At 45.9% G+C, this 17,378-nt stretch overlaps 1 protein-coding gene across 2 annotated transcripts in view; it reads right to left on the bottom strand.

Annotated features, from left to right (window-relative positions):
• Positions 1–15,858, bottom strand: part of PPP2R3A (protein phosphatase 2 regulatory subunit B''alpha) — a 49,773-nt gene extending 33,915 nt beyond the window's left edge. For both annotated transcript variants that reach the window (XR_014616413.1, XM_084212127.1), the window contains exons 1-2: positions 15,736–15,858; positions 1,301–3,716 (exon numbers count right to left, since the gene is read on the bottom strand). Coding sequence is in view for 1 of the 2 variants with exons in the window: in XM_084212127.1 (XP_084068253.1) it covers positions 1,301–3,283 (1,983 nt within the window). In the remaining variant the exon portion in view is untranslated. The remainder of the gene's footprint in view (positions 1–1,300; positions 3,717–15,735) is intronic.
• Between the last annotated feature and the right edge of the window lie 1,520 nt (positions 15,859–17,378).

The following is a 17,378-nucleotide window of genomic DNA, read 5'->3' as shown; positions in this document are numbered from 1 at the left end:
CCATAGAAGGCAGGCTGGGAGCAAACTAACACACAGCTAGGTGGGATCAGGGGAGCACAACCTGCCAAGGCACCACACTGAGAAGTCACTTGGCAGCATAAATGCATCCCATTTTCAAGCATTACATAAAATCTGCCACAAAACAAGGGTCCCACTTCATCAAACACATTTTTGTTTGAACTCACAAGTCAAAATTTTGTAGAATAATGTACAAAGCAAGATTACAGGGGATTACTTTAGAGATTTTGGAGCTGGTTAATTCTACACTCTCTGAGGAAAAAGATTCTTTCCCTTGCTGGAAATATCAGAATTCCATTTTCTGTAAGCAAAGTTTCCCAGAGCAACGACAGAAACTCTTGGAGAGCCTGGTCTAAAAGGAACTCAGCGCCTTCATGCAGGGTAAGACACAACCCATGCACTCTTTTTCAGAACTGCATCAAGTTTTGGGCTAAAGTGGCCAGTTCTGAAAATATGCACATTAAGCTCAAACTGGAAGAAGCTGTGAAAGTTCACTTACAACCTGGGCACTTTTTCAGTGCCTATGTGGAAGGGGGATTTTGGAAATTGAAGTCCTCTATAGAGTTACTACCTACTTGGAAGTATGGCAACAAATTTTCTTGAGATTTGGAAGCAGTTACCAAACAGAAAGCACCGAGTGCTCAACAGACAGCCCTGCCTTCCCTCTGAAGCAGGCTCCCATCAAGACCCCTTTTTCCTGGGAAAACCTGCTCCTCATCTGAGATACAAGCAATGCAGACTCCACATGATTCCATGCACTGGGGACAGGAAAAGCAAAATTAAATCCTCTGAGATTCTGTCCTTTGTCCCATGGAGGACTGGTATCTTTAGGAACCAGTGATGAGGAGGACAAGAAAGGTTGCTCAGAGATGGGAAAGGGAGAGGTAGAAGAATCAGTTCTCACTGAACTGCTGAGAGGCAGTCCAATATTTGGTCCCAGCAATAAAGTAATTATTTATACTTATTAAAGTAATTATTACTACACCCTCTTATAAGGGACCCATTTAAACCACAAGCAAACAGTCTACAGGAGCACCTGCAGGAAAGGATCAAGCTCAAAGGTGAAACTCCAGGTCAGGACCTATTTTATTTTCTCATGGGTTTCAGTTTCCTTTTTTTGTTTATATTTAAATAAAGGCTACATTTCTGCCAGGTTGAACACATTATTCCACACTGCAGCATTCAAAGCACAATGCATCACTTAGATGTAATTCCCCACACTCCCCCACGTTTTCCCATGTTTGTTTTACTCACTATCCCATCAAAAGTTTTGTTCTCTTACCTTTATTACTTCTGGGGCCTGCTGAATTGAAGCTGGAACAGAGTCTCTGGAGGCAGCCCCAGCATGGCTTTTTTGCCCCGCAAGCAGGGACTGTGAAGGAGTTGCTAAAGTTTCCTGGAGAATTTGCATCACTTCCCTCTCCTTGGACAAACTTCCCTTGCCAGTCTGGAATTCCACCAGCTCCTGGGCAAAGTCCTCAATGCTTCCTAGGATACGCAGTAGAAGGGCTTTGTCTTCCTCTTCCATTTTATGACCGTTGGTTTCCATGATTTTTGACAAAGAAGAAGGGGGATCAGCAGGTTTACTTTTGGGTTCAAGAGCCAGAGGTGGAGTCTGCCTACCCTGCTTGCCAGACACCTGCAGTGAGGCAGGTTCGCCCTCCTTCCGAGAGGGTTCCCTCAGAGTACTCTGCATTTTCTGTGAGAAGCTCTCCAAGTCCAGCAGCAGTTTGTCTATCTCCTCCTTGTCCACCCTGCTGCATGTCTGGGCTCCTTTGGGGACAGCAGCCTGGGCACCACTCAACACAGGGTCTGACACTGGTTTTAAAGGAGCAGTTTGCTCAGGAGCATCACCCGCCCTGGCCCGCTCCGCTTTAGCGTCAGCAGCAAGGTCTGAACCAGCAGCTCGCTGGAAGCTGTGCTCCAGGTTCTGCCAGCCCCCCTTCTGCTCTGCCTTCTTCTCTGTCCCCACTGCTCTGTCCCCATCAGACTCCTCCTCAATGTACAGAGCCTCGGTGGCAGACGTGCTGTCGCAGGGGCTCGGGGCTGGTGACTGAGGTAGAGCATCTTTCACAGCTCTCACGCTGCTCTCTGGAGGGACAGCGGGCAGGGAGCTGGAGGTGAAGCTCACAGTACCTGTCTGGATGGACTGGGAGGTGCTTGTCACCTCACCCTGACCTGGTAGAACGAGAGGAACTGGGCTTGAGGACGGCAGCTGAATGATATCTTCATACCTGGGTGGCTGCTCATCACCAAATACCAGGGGAAAGGGAGTTTGCTGCAAGCCATGGAAACAGTTCATCAGCTCTGCCCAGTCACTCGCTTCCCTCTGCCCTGCTGTCTTCAGCTCAAAGGGCAGCTTTTTCAGGTAGGAAGAAAATCTTGTCATCAGATTCATGTATATCCTCTCTGAATTAGCCAGGGGATCATTGCTGCTCCCTCCACCAACAACGTCTGCAGATTTCTTCTTGATGCAGTGCTTGATTATGTCTGTGCACTTTTTCAGATCCTCTGAGCACTTGAGCAGGATGTCCAGGCACACCTTAATATCCCCACCAGAAGAACCATCTAGCTTGTGTTTTTCTAAAATCTGAGTAATGAAGTTTTCTTCAGGGAAGGAATGAGGGCAGAAGGGAACCACAGGATTCATGGTGACTTCTGGAGCATCACTGCTCTCCTGCCATTTCTCCACAGGTGAGGGGCTCTGCAAAAAGCCACATGGAGGGCAGTTCTCATCATTGTTAAAGTGCCCATAAATCAAGTCAAAATCAAAGGACCGTCTGCTGAAAGATTCTGACCGAACTTTCCTTCCCTTTCTGTAGGCCACATGACTGGAAGAGTTTTTGAGCTTTTCAAAGGAGAATTCCTTTATTTTACCACTAGCAAGGTTTATTGCCTCACCAGTAATGTCTTTTAAACTGCTGGAGGCTTGCACTGAAAAGCCTTTCTTGATTCTTGGATTATTTGGGAGGATTTGGTGATAGTCCTCATTTCCAGCCAAGGCAAAACCATTTTCAGGAACAGGAATTTTATGGTCCAGGTTGGCATCTTGGACACTGAGCTCTGCACAGACACTGTGGTGAGCAACTATGCAGGTGAGTCCCTGTCTGAGGAGCTGGCAGGAGCCTGTGCAGTAGTGCACAGTGTGCTGGGAGTGCTGCTCTACCAGCACACTGCTGTAGCAGTTCACTGAAGTCACCATCAGCCTGTAGCTCGCTGCCATAGCACAGACCACGCTGGGGAGTGAGGCTGCAAAACTCACCATGAACTTCACAGGGAAAAGCTCACTTTTCACAGCCACACCAGATTGGATGAAAACATTCAAATGTCAATTGGAAACATCCAAACTGTGTGAGGAGCTACTGCCTTGGAAAGCCCTGGAGAAGTCTGGAGTGGTTTCAGCAGTACAGTTACAACAACCAGTGCAACTTGCATATGGTTTAACTTAAGGCACCTTGATGCTCAGCAGAAGTGCAGCACAAGCTGCTCCATTTCCAATGGTCCAGGTAGGTTCTCCAGCAGAGGCCATAAAATCCAGTCAGTTTTAAGGCAGAAGTGACAAGTCAGCAATTTCTGTTTGACCCTTTTTCTCTCTTTTTGGGAGGGTTAGTAAAAAGTAGATAATCCAGTAGCATGTACAGAGAAAAAATCCACAGTGTATTTGGGAGATTCCTCTCTCACACTGGTGACACAGGTCCCTGCAATAGAAATAAAGGTGACAGTCATTATGGTTGCCATGTACTGTGCAGCCTTGTCTACTACCAAACATCTGGCACCAGACAGAACAACCAGCACACAGGCCTGCACAGAACAGAATAGGCTGATAGTCTTCTTTCACTCAGATCTACCATATAAGAGCAGTGCTGAGAAGCTGGCCTATATTTATACACAGACTGTCTGTGTGCTGCCATTTTAACAGCTCTATTTTAGCCACTCATTAATTTTTTTCTGACTTGCTTTTTTTCCTCCCCAGACCGAGCAAAACATTACCTTTAATTCTAATACAGCAAAACATTTTGATCCTGTTGTGAATTTCTGCCTTTTGTTTTTCAAGGCTCTAAAGATAAGGCAAAGGGCAGTAGAGAAAAGCACTTTCAGGATTTCCAAGCTCTCTGGATTATAAAAAGCTGCAAAAAGCCTGCAGCAAAGTAGCTGAATGCCTCTAAGAATGCACAGTCTTTAGTAAAGGCCACATTGGCTTCCATTAGCCTTTCATCAAGGTCTCTGGGACCATAGCAATATATTTTAAGGAGGAATAACTGTTGCTCTTACAACCCATAAACAGCAGCTTATTTAATGCAGTGAGTCCACTGCTGTAGATACTGAGGATAGTAACATTTGTATAAAGGTTAAGCCTATGAAAACTAGGAATTGAGTGTTTTACACTTGGCACAGTCATTTCCAGCTGCATTTCCTATTATCATGGTCAGAATTGCACCAGAAAAAAATCCAAAAACTGTTTAACTTTGTTTTGAAAAAAAGCAAATGTCAGATTTAAGGGTCTTGAATTTTAGACATTGCCTCATCTTTCTTTAATACGTGAACAATCAAATGAAAACACCCCAGTGAAATTCTGAGCACCCTCTATTCCTGTACAAACAGAAATCAATTTAATAAAACATTATTATATCACAAAGCTAAGTCACTCCACAGCACGGGTTTATTTTGGTTTCTTCAAAGGCAAATATCCAGCACTGTGAAAGGCCAGGCCCGCACCTGATGAAAGCACTGCCCTCCCCACAGTTCCATCCCATAACTTAGCTCAAAGCCTGGACAAACACAGCCCACACAAGGCAAGTCCCCCAAGAGTCTGATGCTGTTGTAATTATCCACTGGGGAGAGCATAAGTGTAAATGTTCACATTTTACATATTTTAAAGCCTTCATTTAAAATTGAGAAGCACTGATTCAAGAGTATTCAATGAAATTTGTGATGTGCCACATCTGCTCACTGCAGTTATGTGGAGTGGCACAAGTAAAGAACCCTTCCCACTTTGTTCTTTGGATTATATAGGGCGTTGAAAAAATTGCTTTCAGGATGAAGAGTTAACTGCCATGCTGGGCTCTGTAACAGGCTGCCACCTGCCCATCCCAGCTGCAGGCCAAGCAGCTCCTCCTGTCCTGGCCTGCCCCCCTCCACACCCACTGGCATTGCCCCAAAGCCCCTCAGGCACGGGAGGGCCCTCCCGAGGGACGAGCAGAGGTATGAGGTGTGCCCCTTCCCCAGGGAGCAGCAGTGGTACCAGCTGTGCCCCTTCCCCTGGGAGCAGCACTGGTACCAGCTGTGCCCCTTCCCCTGGGAGCAGCACTGGTACCAGCTGTGCCCCTTCCCCAGGGAGCAGCACTGGTACCAGCTGTGCCCCTTCCCCTGGGATGAGCCATGGTACCAGCTGTGCCCCTTCCCCAGGGAGCAGCAGTGGTACCAGCTGTGCCCCTTCCCCTGGGAGCAGCAGTGGTACCAGCTGTGCCCCTTCCCCTGGGAGCAGCAGTGGTACCAGCTGTGCCCCTTCCCCTGGGAGCAGCAGTGGTACCAGCTGTGCCCCTTGCCCAGGGACAAGCACAGGTACCAGGTATGCCCCAGCCACTGCAATGAGTCAAGGTGCTGGTGGGAAAAGGGCATGCACAGAACCCTTTTCACACCCTGAGGTGCTCACACCATCACTCACAAAGCCAGGGAACAACACTTCACACCCTCCACTCACTCCTCTCAGGCTTCACTGCATCGTGTGTTAAACCCTCTGCTGAATCAGAGCCACAGCTTAACAAGGGCTGTTGGCTCCCCAATGCCTTCATGGGCTCTGTCAGGAAACTCATGCTAGGCCTCCAAAAAGTCCACTGATCCATGGACTCCCTTCAACACAACAGGGTAAGAGGTCTGCTGCTTTTCCTTTTCTCAGCCTCCATCAGCTTCAAACAAGCCTTCTGGCATTTCCTGAAATGACTGCTATATAATATTTAGAGAAAGGAGAGGCCTTCAGGACAGCAAGTTTGATGAAGAATTAATATTGCTTCTCAAAAAGCATAGGATGTCCCGAGGGCTCCTTCCTCCCTCTGTGTCATACACAGCAAGGACAGACTGGTCTTCTTTTAGCAGCAAAGAACAGTTTGGGTTTATACCTAATTTGGGCAATAATTACATCTTGATTAAGTTATTTCTCAATTAGAGTAATAATGTATTACTCACTGTCTCCTCCTCTGTCACTCCAAGGGTAGTTTCCTCCCACCACTGACTAAGCTGGTTTCTCTAATTCTTTAAGACACCTTCAAGCAATGAAGTTTTGGTCTGTAAGGTTATTCCTTCCAGGAAAAGGTCTCTTAGATTCCCAACCTAAATGGACTCTTTTTTTTTTTTTTTTTTTTGTCCAACTCTGTATTGCCAGCTATGCCCAATAACAGTTTTAGGTGTTTATGCAATGATTGCTGCACTCTCTAATTCCTTTCCAGTTTGCCTGTATTCCTCTGGTACTATCACAACCCAACACAATGCAAACACAAATCTGCCCAGGCCAACACAGGGATTGCTGCCTCCTGCCTCTGCTGTCAGCACCTTTTACTGCTGCATCTGAGGAGGAAGTAATCAAACAATCAATACAAAACCCCAATATCCTCTTTCCTACCACACTAACTAATGTCTTTTCAGTAATTATTTACTAATTGCTTTATTATCACTGTCTGCAGAAACATGCTCAAGTTATTCAAGGACTGGAGCAGCACAAATTCTTACAGATGCAGAGTAGAAATTTCTCTCTTTTCCTACTGTCTTGCCCAAGGTAGGACATGCTCAGCTTGCAGCTTTATTTGAATGTGATCCCTTGAGCATGATCCAGCACGCAAACCCAGGCAGGACAAAGCCTGAGAGAGGAGTATCCCTGTTTTCAGATCTGGGAACATGGCCTCAAGCTGAGCTTCAGTTGTGACTCTTGGTGGGTGACTAAAACCTACTATTTATAAGCAGAATGAAAAGACCAAATGAATCAAGAAACTTTCCTACTTGGCTCTTTCCAGGCTGCAACTTCATTCCAGTTTGACTCCGGAGCAGCCCCCAGTTCAGAACCACTGCAGAAAGATTCTGTAACTAGGACTGCTGCCACAGAACCAGCCCAGCCCTGGGGACACAGGACTGGCTCCACAACACAAACTGTGAATGAATAGTGCTTCTTGTGTGACTGCAGAATAATGCTTTATGTCTGTCCTATCTCTGCAAGACGACATGAATTACTTCCCAAAGGAAAAAATTATTGCAGATACTAATTATATAAAAGGTTATTCCACAAGACACACAAGAAATTCTATTCATGCAAAGATTATGCAGAAGTTAAAGAATTCAACAATGACAATCTGTTCAGATTGGGACTTGAGCCAGCACTTGCAAACTGAAGTCTAGAAAGCTACAGGACAGGGCTCCAATACCTCTCAAAGTCTCTAACTCACCAAAAGTCTTCTTGAACCCTTATCTGCAGCACTAGCAACAGGAGCTAGAAGCAACCATAACACAGTATTGATTCAGCCAGCCTTCCTCCACCAGGACATGGCCTGAGCATCACTGTGGAACTGCTTGTTTCTAGTGGAAGGTGTGGTAGGACCAACCTTCCAGTCTGGTACTCTTGCAAAAGAAAACAAAGACAGAACAACTGGTTTGTCATTTGGACAGTCACCAGTACAGCTTCAGGTTTATCACCATGCCTGTGTAATCAGGTGTCAGCCCCCCTTAGGAAGGGCTTGTGGTACCAAAAAGCAGCATTTTACTGTATCTTCTTATTTAGAAATTATTTGGATTTGTTTAGAATTTACTGAGCAAAGCAGATTTAGGAGCAAGCTATATGGAGTATAGAAGAAAAAAACAGGCAAACAACAAAGTAATGTTTCTTTCCAAGAAATTTTTGTAACAAATCCAGTTCTGATGAATTAAGTGGAAATTTTTCAACCAGACACTTAATAAATTATTTTGGCTCACAAAGGAACTGATTAACAACTCGCCATCACTTGCACAACTTTTTGCTTCTCAAAAAGGAACAGGAGATTAAAATTAGCAACTTTTCTTCCTATACAGAAGAAGTTCAGAAGAAAAAAATCTGAGCTGTTCCTATGTCCTGTATTTCTTATACATTTACAGCTTATAATATTTTTATGTACTTAATGGCAACAAAACTTTTATGCATCTAGGACTTAGCTTTGAAGTGCAGCTTTTCACTCCTCAGAACCAGCAGAAACTTGATGCATGTGCACAATTTCAGGGACAGTAGAAGAAACCACTCACAATTGCTCCTGAACAGTTTGAGGATTACAGGGGCTTATACCACTGACACTGGCCCTGCAACCAGAACCTTTAAAATCTTTATTTCCAAAAGGTTTTAGCTACAAGCTCTTTCATGTTTTACAAACTTCAACAAACTGTGATGGCTACAAATCCCAACTTGCCTCATAACCCTGGTTAGAGGACCTGACCTACTCAAAGTAAGCACTTCTATTTGAACCAGAGGACACTTCCTCATATTGTCAAGTGCTTCAATATTTAATTACACACATTCTAGAAAAAAGGTCATAATTTCCCAGTGAAGTATGTTCAACATCAGGTTCCACAAACAGCTATCCCACTTTCTTATGCTGAATTAAAAGAGCTTTCAGGAAGACAAATTTCCTCACCTACAAGTACTAACACAGTATAATCAAACCACCTCTTAGCATTTTCCAGGAGTGCCAGAGAGTCTGAGAGATACCTTCAGTCATTGCTACAAATCTTTGTCTGAGTTCTGTCTGTAACTTGCCATTGTTCTTACAAAGCCATGGCAGAGGTGGGATTCACCTCACGTACATGGCCATGAAGTGTTTGGTGCTGTCTGTAGGCAATGCAGATAGGGAGGCACCTCAAAAACAAAGATCACCCCAATGAGTTTAACAATCTAGTTTTGAGATGAGCTACATTAAATGAATCCCATCCTTCAGAATTACACAAGAACATCAAAAAAAACATTTTTGTCTCTGACAGTAGTTAAATGGCAATGCTCAAGGGGCAGTACTAGAAAGACATGCTGTATTTCACAGAAGTATTCTCCTGGCCTCCAACTGTTCCCAGTTCATGAGAACTAGGAAGCTGCATGTGGTTTGTGTGTACTTACTAACCCTTGGAGGATCTCTTTCCTATTTCTCCCTTGAGCCCCCCTGAATTCAACAGAAATTTTTTGCATCCTGAGCATCTTTTGACAAGACATTCTACCATCCACCACCCCTATCAGCCCTGTCACTCACCAGCTTCAGTATGTCAAGATCTTTTACTGAGACACTGCACAAAAACTATATCTCCATGCACACTGTCCACAGCATTCCCAAATTTACAGAACTCCACGTCATCCCTCTGCCTTCTCTTTGCTTACTCTGTTCTCCTTGTGCAGAAGCCACTCTGTACCTCTAAGCATTCCCACTGCCCCTCTCAACCTTTTCTGGTTCAATTACACACTTTAAGACACAGGAACCCCAAGTGGATAGAGCATTCAGGAAAGATGAGAACCACAGGGCAGAAATTAATTTTTGAGCTGCCTTTCAAAAATCAGTATTATCCCTATATAGTGTTTTCCCCTTTCCAGCCTCACTGCTTTCAGATAATGTATTCTCAAGTGTCTGCTCTCATAACCACCTGGATTAGCTCACTCTGTCCTTCTTCCTACTTGTCTTCCAAGAGGAAATAAAGATACTATTGTCCTTTGTAAAATGCTCAGAGATCTACTGAGAGAACACTCTACTCAAGAGGAAGGTGTTCACTTTCAGAGATCAATATTTTCATGTAGCCTCAGAAAAAAGGTTCAGAGATGGGCAGCAATAATGACCCAGAGGTCTTGAAGAGCTATTCTGTGAGGAATGATGGAGCAGGACCAAGCAGTTCAGGTCAGAAGATAGGTGATTTCAGAGAAATAGAAATCTCCAAAGTCATGAATGGCATGGAAAGGGCAGACAGGGTCTGACTGCTCACCTACTCCTCAGCACAAGAACCATCAGGTCAGTGCCCCAAGAAGCAGGGTAAAACAAGCACACACATGCAGCAAACCTGGGAAACGTCTCATCAAAGGATGCCACGGACCCAGAAAGGTTCTGGGGAGCCACGGGGCCATGCTTTTATACCTCCTCTGTCGAAAGCCACCACCTTTTTCATGGGTGCCACTTGACACCCTTTAATTCTTGCTGTGCTGGGGTGGCAAAATAAATAGGGACATTCCCATGGCTGCAGATTTCTACCCTAATCCTTCCTACTTCCAAACATGTACTTTCCACACTAAGTTCCAGCTTATTAGGTTACTCTTTTTACAAAAGCTCTGCAGTCATGTGTTTTTCTGTAATATTAACTACAACTTTTTGGAGAGGGGAGAATGTCTGCCCCTAACTTTGGGAGGGTATGGTATTCATTACACAAAAACACTATGGATTTACACCACGGCACGCTGGTTTGCTCCCACTTCTTCTCCTAGAGATGTCATTTCTATTTGCCATTTTTTGTTGGTTTTGACTGCTGCTGAGCAAGTTTCACAGAGCCTTATCTGCATTACTTAAAAGATCTCTTTCTTGAATGGCACAGATTCTCATGAGCTCATCACTGCACAGGCACAGGGAGTTGTTTATCCCTTGTGCATATTAGTTTATATCTGCCGGTATCAAGTACCTACAACCAAGTACTGTGAGAACTTTCTGCAACTGCAGCCAGCTTTTGTTTCTGCTACCCGACTTCTGTGATTTTCAGCATATACTGTCACTTCATTACTCAGCCTCTCTTCCAGGACATTTATAACTTGGTTCAACAACACAAGCCTTAACATGGATCCCCCCAGGAGTGAAGAGTGATCACTCTTCCCTAGAAAAGCTGACAGTCCTTCCTAGGCTTTAACCAGGTATTAATTCCTGAGAAAGCTACACTGCTGCTCCATGGCAGTTCATTTCCTTTAAGGAGCATTAACAAAGTCCTTTGTTAATCTCTCTCTGAAAACCCGACACAGCAGATTATTTGCTTGTTTGTCTCTTATGCCTTCTTGTCCAAGACCATCAAACTTTACCAGCTGTAGCTAGACTCCAGCATTCCTGCAGTGACCCATGGAGGTCACTGCAATGGGAATACTTACCAAGGCAGGCTTCCAAGCAGACATGACCTTGAGCCTCACTGTCCGTGGCAGGACCATTAACACTGCTCTGCAGTCACTGTGCACTTGGAGAAGTCAATTTTTACTCTGAGAAATCTGTTTTGCTAGATTTACCCTAAAGAAAAATAATCTCCCAACACTAACTTAGATACAACCTCTCCACATTTACAGCAGCAACATAAGGCAAGCCCACCACTCAAAAAGATCTGGGCTAGTATCAATAATAATAGTATTCACTGATTTTTAAAAATAAACCTGGGAGTAGAGCATAACCTATTGTTTTAAAATACTGTCTTGCAGTTAGTGAATGCAGTATTACTCAGTGCAACTCCTCCAGGTTAAGTGACAGGGTTATCTAATACTCCAGGGCCTCTATCCCCATCACAAACACCAGCACAGAGTCCCTGAACACGAGCGTACCAGAAACTGCTGGGGAGCACCAGTGCATGGGCCATCACTGTGGTGTCACTGTGGGTGCCAGCTGGGAAGGAGAGGAGTTAACAGTACCAGGAAAGATGTCACCCTTTTCAGCTTTTCTGAAATACCTTTCTTCAACTTTCAGTTTGTACAGTCTTGGAACTGAAACTGACCAGACAGGAATTTGTGCCCCATGAGACTGGTTTCCAGTTAGATGAGACAGCAAGAGAGTAAAAGCTCACACGATTTTTTCCACATAACGCCAGCCCGTTACACATAAATACTTTGCCAACTAATTATTGTTCCAGTCCCATGTCTGTGTAGACCCACCAATCTTGCTCACTTAGCAGGACACAAATACACTCACAAACATGCTGAAGTTTAGCAAGCCACAAGAAAAAGAAAAATTAACGCCTGAGCTCTGACACACTGACAGAAAATAGGGTGACCAACCAGTAAAACACTGGAGGTGAACAAGCTTCAAAAGCACATAATTGGCAAGGCTCAGGGCAGAGGTCAGAAAGCCTGCTTGATTAAGTAATGTGTCTCCTGCTTATAACCGTATATGGAAAGAGATAATTTCATATTAGCAAGATAAATTTATTGTCCCTGGAATGTTAATTCAGTATTAAGAGTATCCATTCACTTTACACAAATTAAAGTGATTTTATTTAAGTGTTAAAATAACAAAGGAAGATTTGTGTCCAAGACAGCATTCCCTTGGTCATTAACTTCTGCTGACACTGAGGTTACAATTTACAGATTCCCTGAAACCATTTTTGGAAACTTACTTGGAAGTTAAATTTCCACTGTAGCAGAGTAGCCATCTGCTAGTGGTCTGCAGAATAAATACATGTTTAATTTAATAACAACTAAAACAAAGCAATGGTTTTCATTTATTGCCCATCTATTCAGAGCTCATGTATTTCTCATTGCTTGACATATCCAACTTCTTCAGATCTTACATGTATCACATTAGAGTAACTTAAACCCTCAGGCACTCAAAATTTTGGGTAAAATTCTCTTTGTCTGAGGTGATAGCCCATTTCTCCAGGGTAGCCTCAGTTCCCAGCCCATATCTGGCCCCAGCTGGAGTACTGCTATAGCTATTCCATGGGTCAGCAACAAGCACAGTGACACAGAAAAGCTGCAGCTCTGCTGCATCTCCCCTTCTCCTCTGAGGTCCAGCCCCAGGAGCTGCCATTCCCACCAGCCATACCTTCCACAAGCCCATTCCTGCCAGCCTCCATCTCACACTGGGAACAGCAGCAGCTGTCAAAATGCAACAAATTACACCAAAAGGTGCAGCATGTCCTGGCATTCAACAAGTCTGGCACTGCTACAGATTTTTGTGCCTGTGCCTTCGATAAGCCAGCCCAGAGGCACAGAGCAGTGTGCTCAAAGCAACACACAGTTTAAGGGATTATAACTTTTCTGTACCCCATCCTCTACCAAGGAAAATTGAAGGTGTTTGAGCCTGACATCCCAGTAAGATTGTGGAAATAATTTCTCCTGTGTCTTTATTAACCCAGAGAGATTTATAAAACAACAATGAAGCAAAGAGAATTTCCATTAACTGCCCTCTTTTCTCTGTGTATTTAAATAGAAGCAGATTAAAAAGAAAAGCAATACACAAAGAAAAAAAAAACAAACAGAAAACCAGATAAATGTAAAGATTAGCTCAATTACCTCACTTTAAGTGGATGGCCATGTTCACATTTGTGAAGCTGCATATTCATTAAAATGAAGTAATTTTTAACTAGCTTGTGTTTTACATATAATGACCTCCGATATTGCCTCCTGCACCCTACCCATACAGTATTCTGCAGTCAGAATTACTCATTTCTCCATCAGAAGACTATTTGCATACTAATCAAACACTGATTAATCGCTAACACGGTTAATTACCAATATATTTTTCAATACTATTTTCCAGTATTATCCTCATTTTACTCTGCAAAGAGAATACATCTGTTTCTGGTGGTCAAGCCCTGATTTTCCAAAGTATGTGACATTAGGGAGTGTTTCATGTGGCCAAAGCAAAGCACCTGCTTAGTCACAACTGCCTCTGCAGTCCCAGCTCAGAAATTCCACAAACTAGACCCAGGGACAAAAGCAGCAGAGGAAATATAGCAGTGAATTCTGCTGGAAGAATCTTGTCCCATAACACATGTGAAAACAGTTCTTTATGACAGCACTCAACTAGGTTAATTATAGATGAGAAAATTCCCCTCCTCCTGTAGTTCTACTTTGCTGTCCCATTTCTGACAGAATTGGAGCACAGGATCTAAGCTCTAACTAAACCTTCAGGAGAAAGCCTGGTCTTAGGGAACGAAGAACATGCAGTCATTTAAGTCAAAACAGAATTGGAAAACATTTACACAACGAAGGCAAAGCAAGCTGTGTCCTACACCAGGACATGCCAAGTTCAGAGTTACTTCAAGGCAGGTTTTCTGTGTAATTCAAGGGCAAAGTTCTCTATGGAGAACGGTCCTTACTAAAAACAAAAAAAACACCAGCCAACACTCACCCCACCCATGGAAAAAAAAGGGAAAACAAATTCCACCATGCAGCATCATATTTATACCTCCAGGGCTACCAGCAATGAGTGTCAGACCACAGGGCTCCACCGCAGAGCTTTCTGAACTGCCTGAGCCACATTATTCATCACCTGCTCCACAGGTTGCAGCTGAAGGAAATGAAATAGATGCTTTACCAGAAAATCACTGCAGTGTTTGGCAGTCACACATCAGTCAGCTGTAATTTGAGGAGCTTTGCCCACAGCTACCTTTAACATTACACCTCTGTGTAAATTACAACTACAAAATAATATGATGCGACAGTGGTTGCAAAGGTCTAGGTAATGGAAACGGGCCGTCTGCCACCAGGGAACTTCGACTTTTCTCCTTCATTTTCAGGCAAATATAAATCAGTTGCAACTGATACACAGTATTACCTTTTCCAGATATATAAATACTGGGAAAAAAACCCAAACAACCCACCACTGTCTCATGCTTCAGTTTCTCAGAATCCAGCAGACATTAAACACATAATTTTACATAACAAAGTCTAACAGTACTGACAATCTCCTCAAAGTTCTCACTAAAATAACCTCCCCCTACACAACCTGAGAGAGCAGACCTGCCAAGCTTGAGAGATTGACAAGAAAAAATCAAGAGAGAAGGTGACTTAAAGAAATGGCTATTCAATTTTTGGAAGAGTTATTTCCTGAAGCAGGCATCACGTCATGTGAGCTAAAGCCATGAGACCACCACCAAGAAAAAAGTGCCCTGCCTTGCAGGCAGCACTTCAACAGCAAACAGCTTGGGGGACTACCTGCCTCTGGAATCCTTCCCCAGCCTACATTTCTGCAAAGATGGGAGCATAGGGCAGAACACCTCCCAGGGTTTCCCTCTTCAGCAGGAAAAAGAGAGTTAATGTAATTAGTCCCAGGCTTAAAAATATTTACATTACTTGAGACCAACGCAGTCCGATGACCTGCAGAGAGAATTACTCCGGCAGGAACACCTCCTTCATAAATCATTCCACTCGTTATTCAAACTCGGTTTCAGAAGTTTATGCCCAACTAAATATCGAATTCATTTGCCCGTGAACCAAGGAGTCTGGTAGCCAAAGCCGTTCCCTTTCTCACTCATAAAGAAATACATCGGGGAAAAAAAACTGAATCCTGCTTTCACGAACACGTATTCATTCACAGCTGCAATGAAGATAATGGAAGGTCCAGCAACCCAGGGTACTCGGGCAAGTGGTCACAGAAAAAGAACAGCCTGAAGACTCCTCACCGGAGTTAACCTCTCAACAGCCAACACCTCCGGGCCAGCCGGGGCTGGGGACACGCTGTGCTCAGAACCTGCTACGCCGAAGCCCCTGGGGACAACTCTCCGGGGACAGCGCACAGCCCCGACCCGGGACACCACGGAGCCCCGGTGCTTCAACGCGTGTGGGGCGAGCATCGCCTCCCGCGTACGCCCGGCACTGCCGGCCCCCACCGCCCTCAGCACACGCCGCCAGACCCTCCAGGACCGAGCCAGCGCCCACAGCGGGACCCCCGCGCCGGCTCCTCATCCACAGACACAGCCCGGGCCCCGCGGGACCGACCCACTGCCTCAGACAGGGCGAGCCCCGGCCGCCGGCCCCGCAGCCCGCCCGTACGTACGTACCCGCCGGGGCAGCGCCCCGTCCCGTCCCATGGCCAGCACCGCTCCCGCCGCCGGGCGCGCTCCGCCGCCCGCCCCGGCCGCCCCTTCCGCACGGCCGGGCCCGCCCAGCGCCGCGGGCCGGGGGGGCGGGCGGCGGAGGCGGGTCCCGCCTCAGAGAGCCCGCGGGCCGCCTCACGGCCCGTCCGCGCCTCGGCCCCGCCTGCGGCTCTCCAATCATCGCCGACGGCGGGTTTTGTTTTTCCCTCAGGAACGCCACCAACGCCCTTATAGAATCACGGAATCGTTAAGGTTGGAAGAGACCTCCAAGATCATCCAGTCCGACCATGCACTGCCACTGTAACCCCTAAACCACATCAACCAGCACCACATCCAGACGCTTCTTGTACACCTACACGGACCACGACTCCATCACCTACCTGGCAACCTATTCCAGTGCCTGGCCGCTCAAACAGTGGAAATTTTCTTTTAATAGCTAATCTGAATCTCCCCTGTCTTTCCTTAGGGCCATTTCCTCCTGTCGTCTCACTGCAGGCACAGCAGAGAGCTGCCCCGCCTCACTACAGCCTCCTCTCAGGGAGCTGTGCAGGGCGACGAGGTGCCCCCTGAGCCTTCTCAAAGCTAAACAAACCCAGCTCCCTCAGGTGCTCCTCATGGGGCATGTTTTCTAGACCCTTCCCGAGCCTTGTTGCCCTTCTCTGAATATGCTACAGCCCCTCAATATCCTTTTAGAGGCAAAGGGCCCAGAACAGAATGCAGGGCAGCCTCACCAATGCTGAGTACAGAGGAGGAATGACTTCCCTGGTCCTACTGGCTACAATGCTCCTGATACAGGCCAGGATGCCACTGCCCTTCTTGGCTACACTGCTGGCTCATATCCAGCTGCTGAGTGCCTCCCTGCTGAGCAGCTTTCAAGCCACCCCAGCCCCAGGCTGGAGCTGCAAGAGGTTGCTATGACCCAAGTGCAGGATATGGCACTTGACCTTACTGAACGTCATGCTGCTGTTCTCAGCCCTTTGATCCAGCCTGTCCAGGTCTCTCTACAGAGCCTTCCTACCCTTGAGCAACACTCTCAACCAGCCTGGTGTCATCTGCAAATTTACTGAGGCTTGCTTCATCTCTTCCTCCAGACAGCTTCCAGCCCTCATTGGCTGGAGGCCATCAGTAGTGCCCTTTAGCAAAGCAGCATCCTCTGGCAAAAGGTACAAATTAAGAGTGAAAGAGCCCTGTTGGTGCAGCTGGAACAGGGAGGCAGCTGCAGTGCCTCAGCCAGGAACAGGCCCTGTTTTGGCAGCTCTGTTGCTGGACTGAAGATCCTGTTGCAATCATTAGACACGATCTAGGGGAGGAGATGCCCAAAGACACCTGAGCACAGCTGCAGGTAAGCCATGTGATATTCAGGCCAGCCTCGTGAGGCCTTTTCCTAAGGGAGCTTTAGTCTTGTCTGGTTGCAGCAGCCTCTCCCTTCAGTTGCACACACACACCAACCTGCCACCTCACATGCTCTCACAGCTTACAGCAGCAGCTCAAAATCTCAGCTGGAACACATCAGATTTGTCTTTTGCACTCCAGTGTATCTCCCTCTCCTTCACAAACTGTCTCCCAGCACTTCTTATACCTCCCTTCTCAGCCATGCTGCCCTTCTC

Source organism: Fringilla coelebs (genome assembly GCF_963513975.1).
Source record: "Fringilla coelebs genome assembly, chromosome: 10".
Taxonomy (NCBI): Eukaryota; Metazoa; Chordata; class Aves; order Passeriformes; family Fringillidae; genus Fringilla; species Fringilla coelebs.
This window is presented reverse-complemented; position numbering and strand designations above follow the sequence as displayed.